General features: G+C 38.1%; 4 protein-coding genes across 7 annotated transcripts; 1 reads left to right on the top strand and 3 right to left on the bottom strand.

Moving 5' to 3' along the window:
- The first annotated feature begins 293 nt into the window (after window positions 1-293).
- LOC101309618 lies at window positions 294-6,297 on the top strand. The gene is made up of 15 exons (XM_004293383.1): window positions 294-408; window positions 508-552; window positions 692-787; window positions 1,006-1,087; window positions 1,198-1,301; window positions 1,465-1,591; window positions 1,934-2,028; window positions 2,977-3,100; window positions 3,266-3,346; window positions 3,527-3,625; window positions 3,719-3,904; window positions 4,368-4,508; window positions 4,600-4,656; window positions 5,243-5,377; window positions 5,753-6,297. Exons 3-15 carry the CDS (start codon window positions 747-749, stop codon window positions 5,945-5,947), a joined length of 1,467 nt encoding a protein of 488 aa, XP_004293431.1. The 5' UTR covers window positions 294-408; window positions 508-552; window positions 692-746; the 3' UTR covers window positions 5,948-6,297.
- A 701-nt stretch (window positions 6,298-6,998) lies between these two features.
- LOC101309129 lies at window positions 6,999-10,348 on the bottom strand. 2 transcript variants are annotated; one of them, XM_004293382.1, is made up of 7 exons: window positions 10,220-10,348; window positions 9,368-9,553; window positions 8,944-9,020; window positions 8,740-8,782; window positions 8,552-8,609; window positions 8,164-8,233; window positions 6,999-7,543 (listed from the first exon to the last, which is right to left on the bottom strand). In XM_004293382.1, exons 2-7 carry the CDS (start codon window positions 9,492-9,494, stop codon window positions 7,007-7,009), a joined length of 912 nt encoding a protein of 303 aa, XP_004293430.1. In that variant the 5' UTR covers window positions 9,495-9,553; window positions 10,220-10,348; the 3' UTR covers window positions 6,999-7,006. The 2 variants fall into 2 exon arrangements, with proteins under 2 accessions (XP_004293430.1, XP_004293429.1); XM_004293381.1 differs by lacking the exon at window positions 10,220-10,348 and having other exon boundaries at window positions 9,368-9,760.
- A 745-nt stretch (window positions 10,349-11,093) lies between these two features.
- On the bottom strand, window positions 11,094-14,126 carry LOC101308645 (myb family transcription factor APL-like). Of its 2 annotated transcripts, none has more exons than XM_004293379.1 (6): window positions 13,765-14,126; window positions 13,433-13,509; window positions 13,293-13,347; window positions 12,446-12,524; window positions 12,276-12,345; window positions 11,094-11,930 (listed from the first exon to the last, which is right to left on the bottom strand). In XM_004293379.1, the coding sequence occupies exons 1-6, from the start codon at window positions 13,928-13,930 to the stop codon at window positions 11,484-11,486; spliced, it is 894 nt and encodes a 297-aa protein (XP_004293427.1). In that variant the 5' UTR covers window positions 13,931-14,126; the 3' UTR covers window positions 11,094-11,483. The 2 variants fall into 2 exon arrangements, with proteins under 2 accessions (XP_004293427.1, XP_004293428.1); XM_004293380.1 differs by having other exon boundaries at window positions 12,446-12,515; window positions 13,335-13,347.
- Window positions 14,127-14,887: 761 nt separating this feature from the next.
- On the bottom strand, window positions 14,888-17,321 carry LOC101308157. Of its 2 annotated transcripts, XM_004293378.1 has the most exons (3): window positions 17,127-17,311; window positions 16,931-17,044; window positions 14,888-16,432 (listed from the first exon to the last, which is right to left on the bottom strand). In XM_004293378.1, the coding sequence occupies exons 1-3, from the start codon at window positions 17,271-17,273 to the stop codon at window positions 15,035-15,037; spliced, it is 1,659 nt and encodes a 552-aa protein (XP_004293426.1). In that variant the 5' UTR covers window positions 17,274-17,311; the 3' UTR covers window positions 14,888-15,034. The 2 variants fall into 2 exon arrangements, with proteins under 2 accessions (XP_004293426.1, XP_004293425.1); XM_004293377.1 differs by having other exon boundaries at window positions 16,931-17,321.
- Between the last annotated feature and the right edge of the window lie 1,937 nt (window positions 17,322-19,258).

The following is a 19,258-nucleotide window of genomic DNA, read 5'->3' as shown; positions in this document are numbered from 1 at the left end:
TCTACACTTTCTATTTTACAATCCACTCTTAATGTTTCTATTTTAGATAACTTAAAATTGTTCTAAATGACTTAAATTTTGTTTTTTTATAAGTATGTTAACTAGAGGAAGAAAAAAAAGATAGCGTGGATTACAATTTGAAAAAGTCCCAAACAAATTTACTACGCATAGTTATTTTTTTATTCAAAAAAAATCAGCACATGTATTAATGAAAATGAATAAAGATTATCTATTTTTAAAAACTGTTGTTAAACTAATTCTGATATTACATAAATTGATTACCAAATAATTGAGTAATTGGAACTAGAATTAGAATTTAATCGACGAACAAGCGAGTTGTGCAATTTTTTTCGTGATAAAATTTCTTCAGAAACTTCATTCTTAATCCCCACCGGTTCTCCATTTCAGGTAGAAGAAAGCATACATCTCGGTTAGTTTAAAAATTGCTATACTCGACAAGTTCTGATTTTATGATTTGTGTCGCTGGGTCTCTGCCTCACTGCAAAGCTGCATTTAGTTGTCAAAGTTGAAGGTCGGAATTCTACAATCCAGGTATAACACAGTTTTGTATTTTATTGTACAATCTCAGAGTAGCATTTCATTAAGAGTTGAATGATTGAAGATCTGGTATTGATTTCGGGCTCTCTGCAGCTGTATGAGATTTGGTCTGATTCATATTAGCTTTTGTCAGTGAATTCTTCTAGGCTTATGGGGCGGAGTAGCTCTAAGGGACGTCGGAAAGCAAGATGATCCATCAGTTCATTAATTTTGTGATTCGCCCTCCCAGGTATGTTCATGCTTTCCAGCTCAGAATCACAAACCCAAAGATATCTTCAAACAGCTACTATCTCATCAGGATTATTTCCAATTTAGTTGAGAGACTGCTGATGGGCTTTTCACCGCATATTAATGAATCATCTAGCACAATCCTCAATTCCTTTCCTTTGTTCAACAACTTGTTGATGTACTTTTCTTGTGTCAATAATTTATGTGCATCTGTTACAGGGCAGACTATAACCCAGATCAGTATTTATGGGAAAGGGATTTCACTCTTGCAGGCAGAGCATACAAACGACAAGACTTGGAGGCAAGTATGGACACCAGTTACCAGGACACTGCAGCTTCTTTTTTTTTTTTGCTGCAAATGCATTTTGAATTTCAAGCTTGCTAGGTTAACATGTTCCTGTATACTTACAGCTTACAAATGCTAGAGGCCATACCTTGCAGTGTAGTCATTATCTTCCTTCACCTTTCCCAGAGGATTCTTCTCTACCTTGTGTTGTATACTGCCATGGAAACAGGTCGGTAACGGTTATTGTACAGACTAAATGTCTATGTCATTTCCATATGTGGTCACTACATTTCCATTTTGCTTTATAGATGAATTTCTTTCCTTAAAGTTTAAATATGTAGGCGGGCCTTTATAGACAAAGAGGTTACAACTTACTCTCAACTATAATGCAGTGGATGTAGGGCAGACGCAAATGAAGCCGCTTTAATTCTTCTTCCATCAAACATCACTGTTTTCACTCTTGATTTTTCGGGTTCAGGCTTATCTGATGGTGACTATGTCAGCCTTGGTTGGCATGAGGTATATTGCCTCATTTATCATTATTTGGGATTGGTTGTTCAAAGAGTTTCATTCTCGTCCTCAATGTAACAAAAAGTAGCCTTTTACCCCATGAATGTTTTGGAAGGATTTATTTTTACAAATACCAAAATATGCTGGCTGTTTATTTCATCAAAACAGACTGAAGCCACATTCCAGATCCCCACAAGTGGAGTAAAAGAATACTTTTTGTAACTTTATGAGGATTTTGGGATTTTTTGAACAACAACTTCTATACTTGGAGTGTGCAAACTGTATTTAGCCTTCATTATTTTACTTACTCTTGCTTTGTGAAGTTTGTAAATTTGCTTTCATCTGTTTTAGAGAGATGACCTCAAGATCGTGGTTTCATATCTAAGAAGCAACAAACAAATCTCGCGTATAGGTCTATGGGGGCGATCAATGGGGGCGGTCACTTGGTACCTTATCTTTTTTATTTGTTGCCATTACTTTGTTTCTCTGATAGGACATATACTTGCACTAAAAGGACCATAAAATCAACTTCTAGTTCTAATGACAAAATTAAAAAAAATTGCAAGGGTCAAGTTGTACCCAGGAAAAAGTAGAGCAATCCACATTGCAAGCTACACTAACAACTAATTCAAACAAATGAATAGTTGAATAGAGTAAATAAACAAAACAGGACGGTTATCATAAGAAAAAAAAACTTGAAAAGAACAATCCTTAGATTTTCTGAAGATGCTTCATCGGACAAGAGATCCATCTCTTTATCCATTGCTCCCTCCCCCAAATGCCCCCTTCTTATTCCTCTCCATCCACACTTCCCAAAAAGTCACAAACGTAGCAGATCCCTATAGCACCTCACCCACCTTTTCCATGACAAGGCAAGGCAACAGATGAAGTTGGATTACCCCAGCTCACTTGAATTTTCTTAAAAGCAATGTTCTCCACAATAATTACTTTGCATCCATTTAATGGAGCTAAATAGTTCTAGAACCCTACAATAAATAACAGTACTACTCCACCATAGAATTCCTAAGATAGATTGGCTTACAAGCCCAAGCATGAGTGCCCCCCTGGATTGAAAATTTATTACTTAAACGATATGAAATAATCTCTAGGCTATTCTGCATCAATGAGATAACAAATCCTAATCATAACAAATTGACTTGTAACTATGTTAACCTCTTAGATCCCTTTTGAGGATTTCTTCAGCTGGTTAAATTACAATATTCGAATGGTTTGCTCACTTGTTTTCTGTTAAAAGTCACTTTTGGCTTGGTGGTCAAATGATCATGATTTTCTTTTTAATTTTCAGAAAAGAAAATACTGGTGTCTATGCTTGTTTGTGCATAAGAATGTCCCTGAAACTCCGGCCATAATTAAATATCATATTTGTAATGCAGCCTTCTTTATGGAGCAGAAGACCCTTCCATTGCTGGAATGGTGTTGGATAGTGCCTTTTCAAATTTGTATGTTCTAATGATGGAGCTAGTGGATGTTTACAAGATCCGGCTTCCTAAATTCACTGTACAGTCTCTGTTTATTTCTCTCCATGAACATTGATAAAAAAGTAGACAAATATCATACTTGTTTCTTTATTCTCTGGAAGTTGTTACTATTTCCATGGATGAAGCATTCAATATGTCTGCTCTGTTTTTTATTTGTTCTTTGACCTACTTCCTCTTTAACTAGGTTAAGATGGCAGTACAATACATGCGCCGGGTAATTGAGAAGAAGGCAAAGTTTGATATCATGGATCTTAATTGCTTACAGGTTATTCTGTGCTCATCACTTTGTTGATATAGATGAGCTTCAGCCTCATCCCTTCTCTCTTTTGATTCATAAATCTTGATTGTTAATAACATAAATAACAAGACACATATGTTTACAGGTAACATTATACATATCAAATATATCTGTAACTGAATATGGACATTTGTGTTATGCTGGCAGGTTGCACCCAAAACATTCATTCCTGCTTTATTTGGACATGCCAAGGACGACAAGTTCATCCAAACCAGCCATTCTGATCTCATCTACAAGTCCTATGCAGTATTGTCTTAATTAAGGATCTTATAGTTTTGTGGACATGATACATTGCAGTTGTAGTATTGAGAATAACTATATTTCTAATTGTTTTTGCAGGGAGACAAAAATATTATATTTTTTGATGGCGATCACAATTCCTCTCGGCCACAGTTTTATTATGATTCAGTGTCAATTTTCTTTTACAATGTGCTTCATCCCCCTCAAATATCTTCTTCTCATTCATGTAAGCCTGAGAAATATTATGATCTAGAGGATTTGAAGGTTGGTGCTGGTTTGGATGAGGTGATATCTCTTTCGTATAAGATATTCCTTGGGCCTATGCTTTTAAAGAATCCTTGAAATAATGAGTACTAGAGTCGATATTTTGTAGCTAAAGAGTTCTTTTTTTTTTTTTTTTTAACTAAAATCAAAGTGAGAGGTGCACCATGTACATATCATGATGATGATGATTTGGGTCATGCATTTTAGTTCATGATGGTTTGATTCGGTGTCAACAGAAAACAAACATGGACACATGCATACTGTATACGTATGCACAATCAGCATTCTCATCATCATTTTTTCGGTAATGATGAGATTAGTGATAATTCTACTAGCCAATGGCTGGCTTTCAAATTATATTTCATGATGTTATGATTTTTAAGTCAGGTTCACCTTGATTTGTTTTTTGGCAGTGGTTGATGTATTTAAGCTATTGTTTCCCTGGATTAAAATTAATATTTGCTCCCATCCCTTGATTTTTCAGGGCCTGTTACATAAGATAATGAGTGGTGTTCATTCTGCGGGTAGTGATGCTGCAAGTTCTTCTTATGCTCCTGCAGCCATTGCAACCAAGAAGTCTGTGGGAGACCTTCTTTCTGAAATCGCACCAATGAATCCTACAGTTGTATGCATCTTTGTCCTAGGTTTATTTACCCTCCATGTTCCCATTTTGTTGAGGTATTGTGCAACTTACATTTATTTTTATGGTAATGCAGGACCCTGTGCATGATCAGGATGGCACACTTAACTGTCACGATACATCGAATCTACAGGTTAACGTGTACCATCCTTAAAATTGGGAGTTCATTTTTCTTCTTTCTTCTTTTCTTTTGAACCAAGTCAAGTATCAGTAGGAAGTTGGGGATTGGCAATTGTTTTTGGTTGACTTGATTTTGCTGTATTATTGTTTCTGTGGATTTAGTTTGTTCTCGAGGACTGTTGTCTGTTCATCCAGACAGTTTGAAATTACAGGACTTTGCATGATGTAATGTTTCTAGGAGAAGGAAAATTAGATTAGAGTTCCACCTGTCTATTTATATTTATTTCTGTTACCTATCCTATGCCTATGTATACCCCAGGGATTGGCAATAGACCTGAGATATGACCCAGAATCCCACAAACCCTGGCTTAAAAGTTAAAACTAGGGGTTCAGGAGGCAGGAAATCTAGCAAATGTAGGTAGGTGCGGACAAACCCCAGACCATAAGGCAGTAAAGCATGGAGTTGGCGATTCCACTAAACCCTCTTTTTGTTGAGAGTTATGAGAAGACATTAGGAGTTATCTTGTTTCACAGTAGTTCTAGAAAAGGCTTTCATGTTTCACAGATGTTCTGAAATTATGCTATCATGTTTTCTACAGGATCGGCCAAATGGTCAGAACGAAGAATGCTGTTCGTATACAAGCTCAAATAGGGAGAGTTGGGGAAGATGCTCTTCATTAGGAGGCAGTGATGGTGAATCTTCTGATTTCATGGCTGTTCACAATGGTCATCAGGTAAATATATACACCCTCCTTTTCTTCTATGCCAATCTTGCCATACTGATGCAAGATCATGGTAAACGTGTACCGCATATTGATGAGAGATTCTACTCACTAAAATGCCATGAAGAATATTACCTTTACTAGTCTTTTTGTTGGTTTGAACTTTATTGCTGTTTGTTATCTTATTCCATTTGGTAAAAAATAAGCATACACAATTTTTTTTTAATTGAAATATGCATACACTATTGCTATAAGTAACGTTTTGTTTTTCTCTTTTGGTGGTGTTTTCTGCCTTTCCCCTTCACTTGTTGGGATGCATGATGCGTCAAATGGAATATCATTTTGAGTTTGCTTTTCCTGATTTTACGTTGACCCTTTTGATTGTAGAAGGTGTATACAACATCCCTTCATCCTGAACAACAAAAATCACCGGACCTGAAGAAAGAGGTGAAGAAAAAGAAGAAAGTTCCAACTGCTCCAAAGAAGCCCAAAAGTGAGAAACTTGAAAGGTTAGAGGCCCTTGGCAAAAGATTGCGTCTTTGCATCCTGAAGCGAGTAAATCATAGGAGGCACCACGCTTGATGATTCCCTATACAACAATTGTTTGTAACTAGCATGTATGATTGTTCCATCCTGATATTTTACTTTTTGCTGATGCAATTCCTTTTCCCTTTCCTTGTATAAAATGATGATTAGTCTTGTTCTAATTCGTCACTTTGGCGTCAAATGAGGTTTCGTGATCTACAATGTTGAAGAAACTCGGTGAAAACCAGTCAAGGTGAACTATTTAGGTCTAGAATGGGCACCAACTCTAGTGGGCCTTTTTTGTTTAGGGACAATGGGTTCTCGGTTTTTTTTTTTTAATTTTTTTTTATCAGTAAACAACTAATGTGTTATAACAAGTTTATTATTAGTCAAATTCACGACCTCTCAGTAGACTGTATTGGGCCAATGGGTCATTATTGTGTTCATTAGATTTACTATTATGTTTACCCTTTTTCTTCTCATGACTCGGGAAAACATAGATAAACCTTTTAGATTTTATAAAGTTGCGTTATGACAATTATAGTGCCCCAAGTACAACACTCCAAAACTTAGTTGCTCTTTGGTGTCAGTGTACATTATGGTGAATGGGAAACTCGATATGCCCAAAGAGCAACACAGAAAAATAGAAATGAAAATGTCCTGTAATACTGCCTTGAAGCAGACGATCCTTCATAGGCTGCCTGGTAAATATAGATTCAGGCTGCAATATTAAATACAACTCTTAGTACTATGTCTTATAATAATAGCAGCTCGCTCATTGTAATCAGGAAATAAATGAACACAGAAATGCCAATAGAGTGTTCCTAAGAAAAAATAAATAGACACGTGTTCTTGACTTTTGGCCTGGAAGGAAAATATCCAACTGACAACCTGGGATGTAAACAGGAAATGAGGGGCCATGAAGAACAAGCACTAGGTTAATGATATTGCAGGACAGTACTAATTTCCACCCATGTTCACAACTCAATTTGAATATGACAGTTCTCCATTGGCCTGTTTGAAGCAGGAACCTCTATTTATACAACACCCGTTGGCAACATTCTTTCCACCTGATATAAGACGGGCTTAAAATCCTGGAGTCCTTTTTTTTTCCAACTACATATCACTCCCAGCAACCTGTTCCAAATCAACATTCCTGATGGAATAATCAGATGTGGGATTAGACTGCTCCCTGGGCACAAAATGGGTGTGTGCTTGCTGGTAAGAGTTTAAGCTGGACTCCAATATTTGATGTGTAAGTACCACTTCTGGATTAGAAAACGCTTCACCCATGCTAAATTTTTGCTTCTTCAACGACCTCTCTGCGTCTGGGCTCTCAGCTGGAGAAATAACATGACAACCAGAATCTGGAGTCGACGGTTCATCATGACGAGATGAGCAAGATTCATCGATGGAAAGGCTCTTGGCTGGTGCGCGTTCCTTGATAGCCTTGTCTTGGATGGGGCACTCAGAGGTAGGGGCAGGTGTTGCTGGGTCGACCTTGTCAGACTCTCGGCAATTGTCACCTGAAGCAAGGGTGTTCCCAGGGCCAGGTCCTTCCGAAAGAACCCCACTAAGTCGTTGTTGCTCTTCAATAATTTTCTTCAAGTATTTACCTTGTGCTTCTATCCGTAATTGTAGCTGTCTCTGTACCTGTAGTGCATTATTAAACTATCAGCTCCATGAGTTACAGCTCATAAAATGCTGACCTAACCCAAGGCTCTCCTCCCCTCACCCCCACTCTTTGCAAGTTTGCATTGACTGTGAGCTGAAAGGTAGTTGGTGGGGACCGTGAGGTAGGTTCTGCTCTGATACTTGTTTACTTTCCAATCATTTGATATCTTCAGAAAACAACTTGATAGGTGAACCATACAAATTAATAGCTAATCTGCCCATTGAACTTACCAAGTTCATGCGATCCACACTAGCAGTTTCGTTAGTTGCTGATGTGGCAAACAAATAAAGGGTTTCTCAGTCATGAGGAGCACACAGAAAGGGGAACATTTGTTTAACCTCACTACCCATTTTACAAGAGTGGTAAATAATGCATTTACGAAAATGCTAAAGAGCTTCCAAATGAAGTTCTTGGCACCCACAACTAACAGAACTGCTAAGGGTTTCCCAATGACATATTTGGATTGCATGAAATTGGTAAGTCCATTGGTATAGCTTGTTGAAGAAAAACACAAGGATGAACACAGGGTAGTAAATTGTAATTAATCCTTGATACAATATACTAATTAACGGAAAGCTAAATATATAAGACAACATGCCTCTAATTGTTCATGCAGTCGCTTCTGCACCTCCATTTGCAGCTTTAATGCTTCCGTAATTTGCATTCCACTGCAAAAAGAAAGAGGGTACTTCCTCAGTCGATACATCAATCAGTCAATCAAGACATCAATTGTAAACAAAAGTGATAGGTTTCTCATACAATAATTGGTATATAATTTATATGCTCTCAAGCGCTTACTTTGCGACTAGCAGACAGAAGGAAACAAATTAAAATATAGAATTTTATTCAAGAATCCAGACGCCTATAAATTATCAGTTATGTGCTGCAAGCATGATTATTTCTTTTTGGCGCTAATCTGAATTGACACTGTTTTTCTACTGATAATAAAATGAAGTAGTTATTGCATAAAAGGCAACTCTACTTACGAGGAACTATCCACGTTGGAAAGCATGTCCCCTGGTTCTTTTTTGTCAGCTTTTCCCCCTTCCATTAATATTTGAAGAGAATCAAGACATTATAATGAAGGGTCCTGTATGATACATCTTTTATATGCATCACTACAGACAACCTGCTTATGTTATCAATAAATGAATAAATAGAAGCATACACCTACCATCAGCTGAGGAGTCGGGTAGATACTTTGCAAGTCGATATTTCTGGGTGCATCACACAAGTTATGTTAATGGAAAATCAGTGAAAGAAATCTTGTATCACCCCATCTCACACCCACCAAAAGTGGAAAGAAAAAAGGAAACTAAAATAAAAATAAAACAGATTAGAAGGAAAGATAATTTAGGACAGGAAGAATTTTACATACCTGTAAATGGCTCTTTACATGGTATATGGTTAAACCTTGTACACCCATCACTCTCAAAACACCTTTGGGTGTTGCACCTAGAAAATATATACGTCTATAGTGAGTAGATAATCATATATTCATATCACACATTAAAAGTTGATATATATCAAGTTGAGACATATCTTCTGATCTCAATGAAGCTCTCAAACATATTATTTGATTCCTTCTTAGTGTAAAAAACTATGGAAACAAACATATGATCAAGTCCAATTTCATACACTCCAGTAAGAAAAGAAAAGAGAAATTTCATTTGCAAATACAATCTTCCCTTATGTTATTATATAACTGCACAATATTATCCCCAATCCCGATGAATGACACAACTTAACTACACAAAAAAATCAAAATCCTATTAACCAGATAAAATGTTCAGGTGACTCACGATCTGGCCCACCGAGTTGTGCAACGGCATCAACAAAGCGTTCATGAAGCTCATGTGTCCAACGCAGTCGCTGCTTTGAGGTAAGATTAGAGTTGCTGGGGCTGTTGGCTCCATTGATATTGTCCATTGTATTGGGGCGACAATCTAAATATTGAGCATGGACTAACAAATTATTCTGGACTAAGCCTGAAATAGAAGCACCATTTGGTTGATACATTTGTCATTTATCTATTAACAGAAAACAAAGAAAACGTTATGCGTAATAGATATTAACACAAATGATGCAGGATGTGGATGCTTCACTGCTGCATTGACAAACAAAAACAAAACGGTACGACTCGTAAAGCTATACCTATTAGTAAAATACAATTCAGATTACCATAACTCAAAGTGGGATACTTTAAAGGGCCTACATACAATTGTTGAGCTCAAGTTTCATCAAGTTCTCAGACTCTCCGAAAGCATACCAGAGGCAAACTTTTACCGACAGATTCATACCTTTGTCGGAACAGAGTTGAATCAAGACAATCCATGGGCACAAAAATTGGATAATTTGAAATGAAGGAATATTAAGATAAAATACAAAGAAAAAGAAAGAAGTCGCATAGTTTGGGATCAGTAGGAGCGTATAAATAAGCACAAGTTATGAGTATAAAAGTGAAGAGAGAGGTGCAGACGAATTCGAGTTATAATTGAACTCAAGACTAACAGGTTGAAGCTAAACCGTCTCTGATTTGTCCGCATAACGACATATGTGTTGGAATCAAAACAAGAGAGGTACGAGCGACTTTGTATGGATCAAGACACAACAAACGGCAACGAAATTAGGGTTTGATGGAAAAGCAAAAGTACCCAGCTCAGCTCGGATGACAGATCTGCCTTCCCTCTCTTTCCACCCGCCCCTCCAATTTGCTCAGAATCTCTCTCTCTCTCTCTCTCTTTCTCTGTGTTAGCGCCAAGAGAGCACGCACCCGAACCAGAGGAAACAAAATTACAAGGGAAAGTTTTCTCAACGGAACCAGTTGGAATAAATGAACCCACTATGCTACATTTCTGTCTCTGTCTCTTTCTCCCTCAATCTCTTTTATTTTAATTTTTCCAGCAGTCATGATTCTATTCGTTCCTTTCTTATTTGTATTTCCACGTCCCTCAAACTTTTTTTTTTCGTACAACCACGTCCCTCAATTTTTGAATAACTCTAATTCAAGACTCTGTTTATTGACAATTTCCGATAGGGAATTGAATTTGTACTACTTATTTAATTTTTTTTTTTTTTGAATCTGTCGAACTCACAACCTCACACTTATAAAAGAAGACTTATGCCACTGGCTAAAAAGAGAAAAATAAAGAAAGATCACACTTATAAAAGAAGACTTATGCCATCATATCAAATGCTACCGGCTAAAAAAAGAAAAATAAAGAAAGATTCAGTGTGGATTGTAAAATGAGAAGTGCAAATTTTTCCCCATTCCCATAATACATTTTGAAACAAAAAGAAAGAGAAGGAAGACCTAATGCACCTATTGATCTGCAACAACCGCCATAGATGATCGAGTTGGTAAGATCCAGGTATGGAACCCTCATGCTCATGTTTGGGGAGAGTATCAGAAGAATGTCTTGCAATTGCAGCAAGGAAGAGAAGTCTGAAAATGCGGGTTGAAATCTTAGCTTCCAGAAGCCTCCCAAGTGCAAGTTTACACTACGCAGGATAGAGGCTGAATTCAACAACATAGGCTGGCCTGTATGGCTAACATTACTTTATCGGCAAATTACGAAAGTTCGCTACTGAACGATCATATTCATGCAAAAGTTGATATGAGAGGATCCTATGGTTTTCAAGACTGCACTATAATACGTAATGGAAGATACTGCATCAAGTTTTCAGCCACATGACTTGCAAAATAAGAAGCAATTAGTTCTGGTACTTAAGCCCCTAGTATGTTGAATTTACAGTTTGGGGTTGGAGACCTAGTTGCCACTACTTCCAATTCCTGCCAACTAGACGGACAGGAAGAGACTGAAAATTTTACATTTTTAAGGTTGTAATGCACAGAGTGAACAAAAGGATCTGCTTCTGATCACGAGATGATCAACCATTCAAACACATGCTTCGACCCTATATAGCATACCTAGTCATTCCATGAGCCTCAACTTGGGTTCTCACCTTCGCTTCACCCCAAATTAAAGATGCAGTTGCCGACTCCAAGCTCAGCATTCTTGTTTTCCCACCACCTGGAGATCCTTCCAAAGTTAGCCCTCCAGGACTCTCATGTGATGTGAGGCAGCTTTCAGTGGAGCAATCAGCCCTTTGGGGTTGGAAACTAGTTAGCACTTCTTCCTGACCGTGAACTCCAGCCACATCTGTGGATTGTAACGAGTAGAAGCCAAGTGGGTCGAGGGAGGAACTTTTTGGATTCTTATTCCCCAATACTTGACATTTATGGCCATCAGTATCAATGACTGAACCTCCAATAAATTGATCAGCAAGCATCTTACAAGCTCTCTCAAGCATGGCCATATATCTTCGCTCTGCATCCTGGCGAATCTGCAAGTGCTTCTCAGCCTACAGGAATATAGTAAGAATATTAGGTAGCATGATGCAGATATCAAGTCCAGAAGTTCAAACTTCCTAGAAGATGGTGAACTTAACACTTTGAACTATCAATTAATTATATCCTAAGCAAGGGAAGTTGTGAAACGCTGTATCGAAAGCAAAGTCACAAGCCAGGTAGATACACTGAAAGATTACGGTTCAAATTTGTCAACTATCTAAAGAGAATCCAGAGACTACTGCAAACAAGGTCACCACTATCAAACACTTTGTTGTGCAAGGAATCCAAAAGCAGGGAATACAAAATACGAAAACACATATGCATTTAACTTCAACCTACATGATATGTTATTATACCTCAACTTGCACATGCAGTTTACTTTGTACTTCCATTTGCACTCGTAATGCCTCTTTGACTTCATAACCCCTAAAGTTGATATTTGGTAAAACCAAACATTTTAATGCAAAATGACAATCTATTCATCATAAAAACAAAAGTTATAAAGAAAGGATGTAAACTCGCTTACTCATTCATATCGGAAGTAGGCAAATTTGGTGAAGAATTACCAGTACCAGGGCTTTCAAGAAGGTATGAAGCTGACAATCCTCACAATGAGTGGCACAAATAATCAGGCATAAAATTTCATAAAGACACCTCGCACATGGCTTTAAAATAGATACTTAATGACATATGATTAGTCTCCATTGCATATTATGATGTACTTGAGCACAAAAAGTTGTTTTCAGATGAGTAAGAGAGAGATAAGCTACTGTTTTTGCACCCAACTATTAGAGCATGAAGAATTTTTACCACACCCTTACAATTTAAGCTTCTAAGGAAAAATTTAATATGATCTCAGAGTTCTTCAGTTTGAAATTCTGCAATTGTAGTTTTCCAGCTTACACTGAGTTGTATATTATCAGTCTCATAGGTGCTGGGGGTTGTTAGGGCTAAATTATTGGCTATTTTTTCATGGCATAAACTTCTGGAATTCTCTTTCTAATATTGTATTCATGCCCAATCTCCATTTATTTTCAAGGTCCAGGGCAGGTTACTATATGTATCTTTCTTTCTGCATACATAAAAATCTTTGTGTTCAGGTCGGACTTAATTTGAGGGATCATGTGTGCTTGATATATATTGTTAGGTCATTCCCGAACAAGCTATAGGTTTACCCCCACCAGCTATAGGTTTGTTGGTATTGCAGAGATGTTGAATGATATCCCAAGTTGGAACCCTCTTCTCTCAAAGAAGGAAGGAACAAAATAAAGTACTATAGGAACAAGTTTAACCTTTGTGCACCTATATAAAACCAATCTAAGTATCTAACGATACAAACTTGGGCACAAAGAAAGGGTTTAAGCAAAACCTACCATCCTTGGATACCTCATCCATATCCTTTCCCGATTGCTTACCTAGCCTGTATTTCTGCAATGCAATGTGAAGCAGTAAGCCCAAACAAGTGGTTGAGCATAGAACAAATCATGATGATAATTCAATAACAAAAAGAAACCTGCAGATGACTCTTTAAATGAAAAAGTGTGAGCCCCTTGACATTCATTGTTCGCATAATGGCCTTGGGTGTAGCTTCTGCAAAAAATCCAAGCCTCGGTCAGACTACTGTGTAGCATGAAGATTCAAAAGGAAACTATTTGGCAACAATTATCAGCCACCCAACTCAAAGCAGCTCAAATTCAAAGTAGGCAGAGAAAGAATAACAAGACCATACAGGAAGGACAAAGCTAGATGGAACAGATGAGTGAAAGGGATCTAATAATCCTAGCGTGCTGGTGGAATTTGAAGACTCAGATAAACAGGAAATAGATTGAGGGAAAAGGAACAGACTAGCGGCGCCACCAAGCTGAGTGACTGCATCGACAAATCGGTCGTGAAGGTCAGCAGTCCAGCGGAGACGGGGTTTGGGATCGGAAGTCAAGACGAGGCAAGGGTCTGCTCTGTGCATGTCTTCAATTCCTTCCAGCGGAGGAGGCTGCACCAATCTCGGAAACATCTGCTGTAGACGGTGGTGTGTGTGAGAGAGAGAGCTTCAAGATTAATTTCTAGACGCTTTTCGGAGATTTGTCCATTTCTGCACTCTTTTCTCCAGTTTCTCTTTGCAAAGCATAAACCCACTCCATTACCAACGCCCTCTTTTACTCATCCACATTCCACAAGGCAAAACGCAATTCCAGTCAACGGCACCATTTAACCCTGCCGAGTCCATCACCAAGACATCGCAATTCATGAAAACATCGAAATCTAAAAATGAAAAAAGAAAATTTGAGCTTTCATTACTGTTTGATCCGGTAGCATAAATATTTTCATTTTTATATGTAAGAAGCCCTTCTAGTGAAGGGCTCTATAATGAGAATTAATTGAGGATTTTTTAGTTTAAGGTTTAAAAAATATATTTTTCGATCACATATTGGCATCATATGTTCAGTTTTTAGGTCTATATGATTAGATCATTCATATAAATTTTCAGTCGAATCGATGATCGTTAAGGTAACAAATTAGATCAAATTAATGGACGAACTAAATCTGTCAAACATGAACCGTTCAAATTCATAATTAGTAAATCAAACTTATGAATGCCTTAACGATTTCATTATGGCTAAAAATTTACAAAAATAATCCACTTATAAATACCTATAAACTGAACAGTTAAGATATGAACATAAGATCAAAAAATGGGATAAGCTGAAAAATCATCAGCTAGTCCTTAACTTAAGAGTCCTCATTAAAAATGTTCACTTTATATGTAAGAGGTGTGCTTAAAATATACTTGTTGTATTATCTGAGTTGTTAATTAATATGAGAAAGCTCCTGAAGTTGTTATATAAAAAGAGTCATCGGAGATGCTCTTATACCACAAGACTGCACATAATTGACCCAAAAATACAGTATAGTAGTGAGCAGGTTGCAGTTAAGAAGTAAAAAGCTCGAAATGGAAAGTAAACCTAGTGTTGTGAATATTATCTCCCTTCAATTATAAGTGTTCTTGCAAAAATCTCACAAAATCCTAGACTACCTATAGTACGCAGGCCGATGATTGATTGATTAGTGTATATATCTACTAATGTGAAGGTGTTTTGTTGTTGGAAATGGATTTGATTCAAAGCCTGTAGCCATGCAGATGTTTGGCCCATCTTCTAGCCATGTACGGATCATGGTAGTCCCAACTGTCTGCACTACTAGGCCTCCCACCAATAATTGGACCACTAGTCCCCGACCCAGCCGAAGCTGCTTCATCTAAATTGATATTACTTTTATCATCACCTATGCTCACCACAGTTTCCCCTGTTGTGATAGGTTCGTCAATCTCACCATCCTCAATGTAGCTGTATCCCACACAAATATGTCCACAAACTCTCAAGTCAACTAAGATTTTCCTTTCTTCTCCGTTTCTTAGCTCTCCTATTCTTACGATCCTACTGCTGGCTTCCCCTGTTGTGTTGATCCTCAACTGGATATCTCTAACGACACCACCTATGAGTCTTCGGAGGAACTCTTCAAATTCATGCATGATAAAACCATTTGAAGTGCCAACTCCAAATCCTACATGAAAACGATGCACTGGAATGGGTACGTCCATATTGAGAGCAGCATGGTAGGATCGAGTTGGGGTGTCAGAAAGATGCAGGATACGCGAATCTTGATTCTTGTATACACGATCTTGAAGTATCTTGATCCCTTTCTTGAGCCCTTCCACTGCATCTGCTTGCCCCATATAGAACAGGCGGTCAATAACCTGCTGGGCTGTTCGCTTCCCATAAGATGTCATGCGTCTTAGAGGGAAGACACGAGCAGCAGCTGATGAGTAGGTAACAATGGCCAAACGATCAATAGGTCTAAGGGAGAAAACCACCAACGCCATGCACTGCTTGAGAAGCCTCAAGTGTGGTCCATTGGGGCTAGCAACCAAGACCAAATCAGTTGCTCGCTGCTGTGACAATTTCACCGAAAGATAAGCTCTGTCCGAAGAGGCATACATAGTGTTATAGGACTTTAGCCCGGTTGGTGATTGTAACAATGATATGGAGGAGCTATAGCTCAGGTGATGTGGGGGTGGATGATATGGGTGTGTGGCACACCAGGACGGTTGAAAGCTATGGGGTGGAGTACTAGGTGGTAAGGGTGCTAGTGAGAATTGGAGACGGGGGAAATTAGGCATGTGATCAGGAGGCTCAATTGGGTCATCATCATCATAGCGAGCAGAGCGCAGGAAAGAGCGCCTGTGGATACGGAAAGTGGCTATAGAGTCATCAAGGATCTGGAGGATGGGATCAGTTGGGTTGCAAGAAGAGAGGGAACCACCAGGTGGGTTCAGATTGCGTGGCAGCTGAGTCCAATGGGCACGACAGATGGGGCAGGTGACACTACCATGGCGGACATTGGAGGAGATGCAGGCAAAGTGGAATGCATGGGAGCACTGGGCCGTGAATATAGCTTGCCCCGAGCTCTTTCCCTTGCTATGGTAACTCAGAGGGTCTAGACATATTGCACACAAATTCTGCCACACGAATCAACAAATAAAAGGTTTAGAAGACTGCTGAGCAATATTCTTGGAATTGCATATATAAGTAGGAGTACACCTAATGCTGCAGCATAAATCTTAGTATAAAGTTACTATTCGTAGCTATGCAACTAAAAACAGAGTTGTAAATAAACGACTGATAAATCTTATGTAATGCTACAGTGGATATGGAACCTCTGATAAATCTTACGTAATGCTGCAGTTCAATTGTTTAACACTTGCAAGTAATTCATATACATGTTTATTTTTTAGGAGAATTCATATACATGTTACAACATTCCATAACTAGATTGTGTGAAACTGATTCCGCAAGAAGGAATAGTATGAAAATGGTTTCCAAGTGTTTACAGTGGAATTGAAACAAAACTTAGATAGAAGGAGCGGCGTAAAAGTAAGTGAAGTGAAGCATATTGTTGCAGGAAAAAACAGAGGAGGCAGAAGAAGAAACAGAAGTGGGTGGTATGTTGAGGTTACCTTATTAGAAGAAGGCACATTGTTAGAATTGGTGAGTGCAGATTCCGTTTGGTTCGCAACGCATTTTTCTTCTGCTGCTGAGTTAGCAGGAGACACAGCCGAAGAACCTGAGATCTGTAAATATAAAATCAAACAACAACGTGTTAAAAAAAGAGAGGAGAGGAAATGAATAGTGCAAGAAGAAGAAGACACTGACGGAGGCAGAGGCAGGATCGAAGAAGACGATGGGGTCCACAAGAGGCTTCCTCCTGGAGGAGGAGAAGGAACCACCACATGCATTTGCAGCTGCCACCGCCATCTTCTTGGCCGCTTTTCTCAGTTTTGACGATGCTCCTCCTCCCATGGTCGTCGGATCGATCAGATCCCTTTCCTTGCTTGCTTGCTTGCTTTCTCAATCGCTCGCAGTTGTTTCTTCATGGAACAAGAGAGAGATGAAATGAAATGGTTTGCTCTCTATCCCAGAGCCACTCGACTCGTCTCTCTCTCCTGTCCGCCTCAAACGCACTCCACTTATTATATTCCCACGGACTACTTTTTCAATGGTTTCCTACTTTTCTTCTCTTTTCTTTTCCAAACCACTTCCTTTTTTTTCTTTATCTAATTGTTTTTACTTTTTGTTTTTATTTCCCAGCTCACTGCCTCCCTCGTTTGATTTCAAGTGTCAACTTCTTCCTCACACCCTCGTATCTAGTTCTGGATTCTCTTTACTTTTTTCTTTTTTTAATCAAACATATTTCTTATTTAAAAATATATCTAAAAAAAAGATAAAAACTACTTCGCTACTAGTTTTATTTCACCTATTTTTCGATCTCATATTCACATCTCGACAGTCTAGTTTGTAGATATATATGGGTAGATCATCTCTACAAACTTTTATTTAAATTAAAAATCATTAAGCCATTCATAAATATGATTTACCAATTATAAACTTAAACGGTTCATGTTTGACAGATTTAGATCGTCTATTAATTTGATTTAGTTCGATCTCTTAACGATTACTAATTTAGCTGAAAATTTATATAAGTGATCTTATTTTTTTTTTTTTTTGAGTAGTTTTCAACGACGGTATCCTCAAAGGCTTTTCAGGCCTAGAGACTAATCTGCGCCGAGGGATTATGTCAGAACGCTTCCTTCCCTCTAAGCCACAAAAAATAAATTGGGATTTAACTCCAGTTAGCGTCGGCTGAGATTCGAACTTAGGTATGGGGTTCCACACCTAGGCTCTTACCAACTCGACCACATGTGGTGGTTGAAGTGATCTATTTATATGTACCATTGAGATGGAAAAATATGCTTGAAAAATGGGTGTAATAAACCATTAAATGAAAAAATATTTATCTGGTCCTTAATAAGAAGATGGTCCTTATTAGAACCCCATTGTTTTGGTAATCCAACTTACAGAAACGAAAATTACAGTGGGAACACCAATCTCATGGTATGAAAAAACAAGGTATTGGAAGACAGAAAAGAACCGTTAGACTGGACTTGAATTTGGAAAGTTTCAAAAAATAGGAAAGAACGTTGCCGGTTTGGGATGTATTCTAAATATTATTGTCATCGCATATTCGCATATGGGATGGGCCGGCAGAAAAAGCAAATGGTTGGCGCCAAGCAATGCTTTTCTTCCCCTGCATTCCATATATTCCAGGTGATCATTTCAAATTTTCAGATCAAAACCCTGAATGTACAAAATTCCCCTTTAATTTGGAAAACGACTGAAAGTCTAAAGGGAACTATTGTGACTGACATGTGGTGAGAAAGCTTCAATTTGCAGCGATATGTGCTTATCTATCTTGTGCATGAAAAGAAGGAAAAGAGCAAAGGAAGGTTGCTGGTGTCCACAGTACCTCTCTACTTGCTAGCCTGCAAAGCACAACTATGTTTGAATGCAGATATTCTTCCATCGGGCATTTGACTAGCTTGGTCCATCAAATCCATTAACTTACAAAGTGTTCAATCGGATTTTGTATATTATACAGATAAAGTGGACGGCCTGTAGGTCTAATTACAAGGACTGCTCGATCATTTTTGTCTTATCAATGTCATTACTATTATGGTTTTTGTTTTTGTTTTTGTTTTTTTTTTCCGGTATCAATGTATGATAGCAGGGTCGATGTTATCATTGCTGTTAGTCCGTCATCTTCATCGATCTTGCCATATCGATCTCTTTGCTCAAAGATTCCCCCCTATCATTGTTTGGTCAACCTTTGGCATCTTCCAATAATTCAGCAATACTATAGCTAGGTAGGTTGATAACCTTAATTAGTCAGAGATGCATGCATGATCATATACCCGGCCTGTGCCTTGATACAACTAGCTAGCTGTGTT

This window comes from Fragaria vesca, linkage group LG3 (assembly GCF_000184155.1).
Source record: "Fragaria vesca subsp. vesca linkage group LG3, FraVesHawaii_1.0, whole genome shotgun sequence".
Classification (NCBI taxonomy): domain Eukaryota; kingdom Viridiplantae; phylum Streptophyta; class Magnoliopsida; order Rosales; family Rosaceae; genus Fragaria; species Fragaria vesca.
The sequence above is the reverse complement of the archived record's forward strand: the minus strand, read 5'-3'. Positions and strand labels throughout refer to the sequence as shown.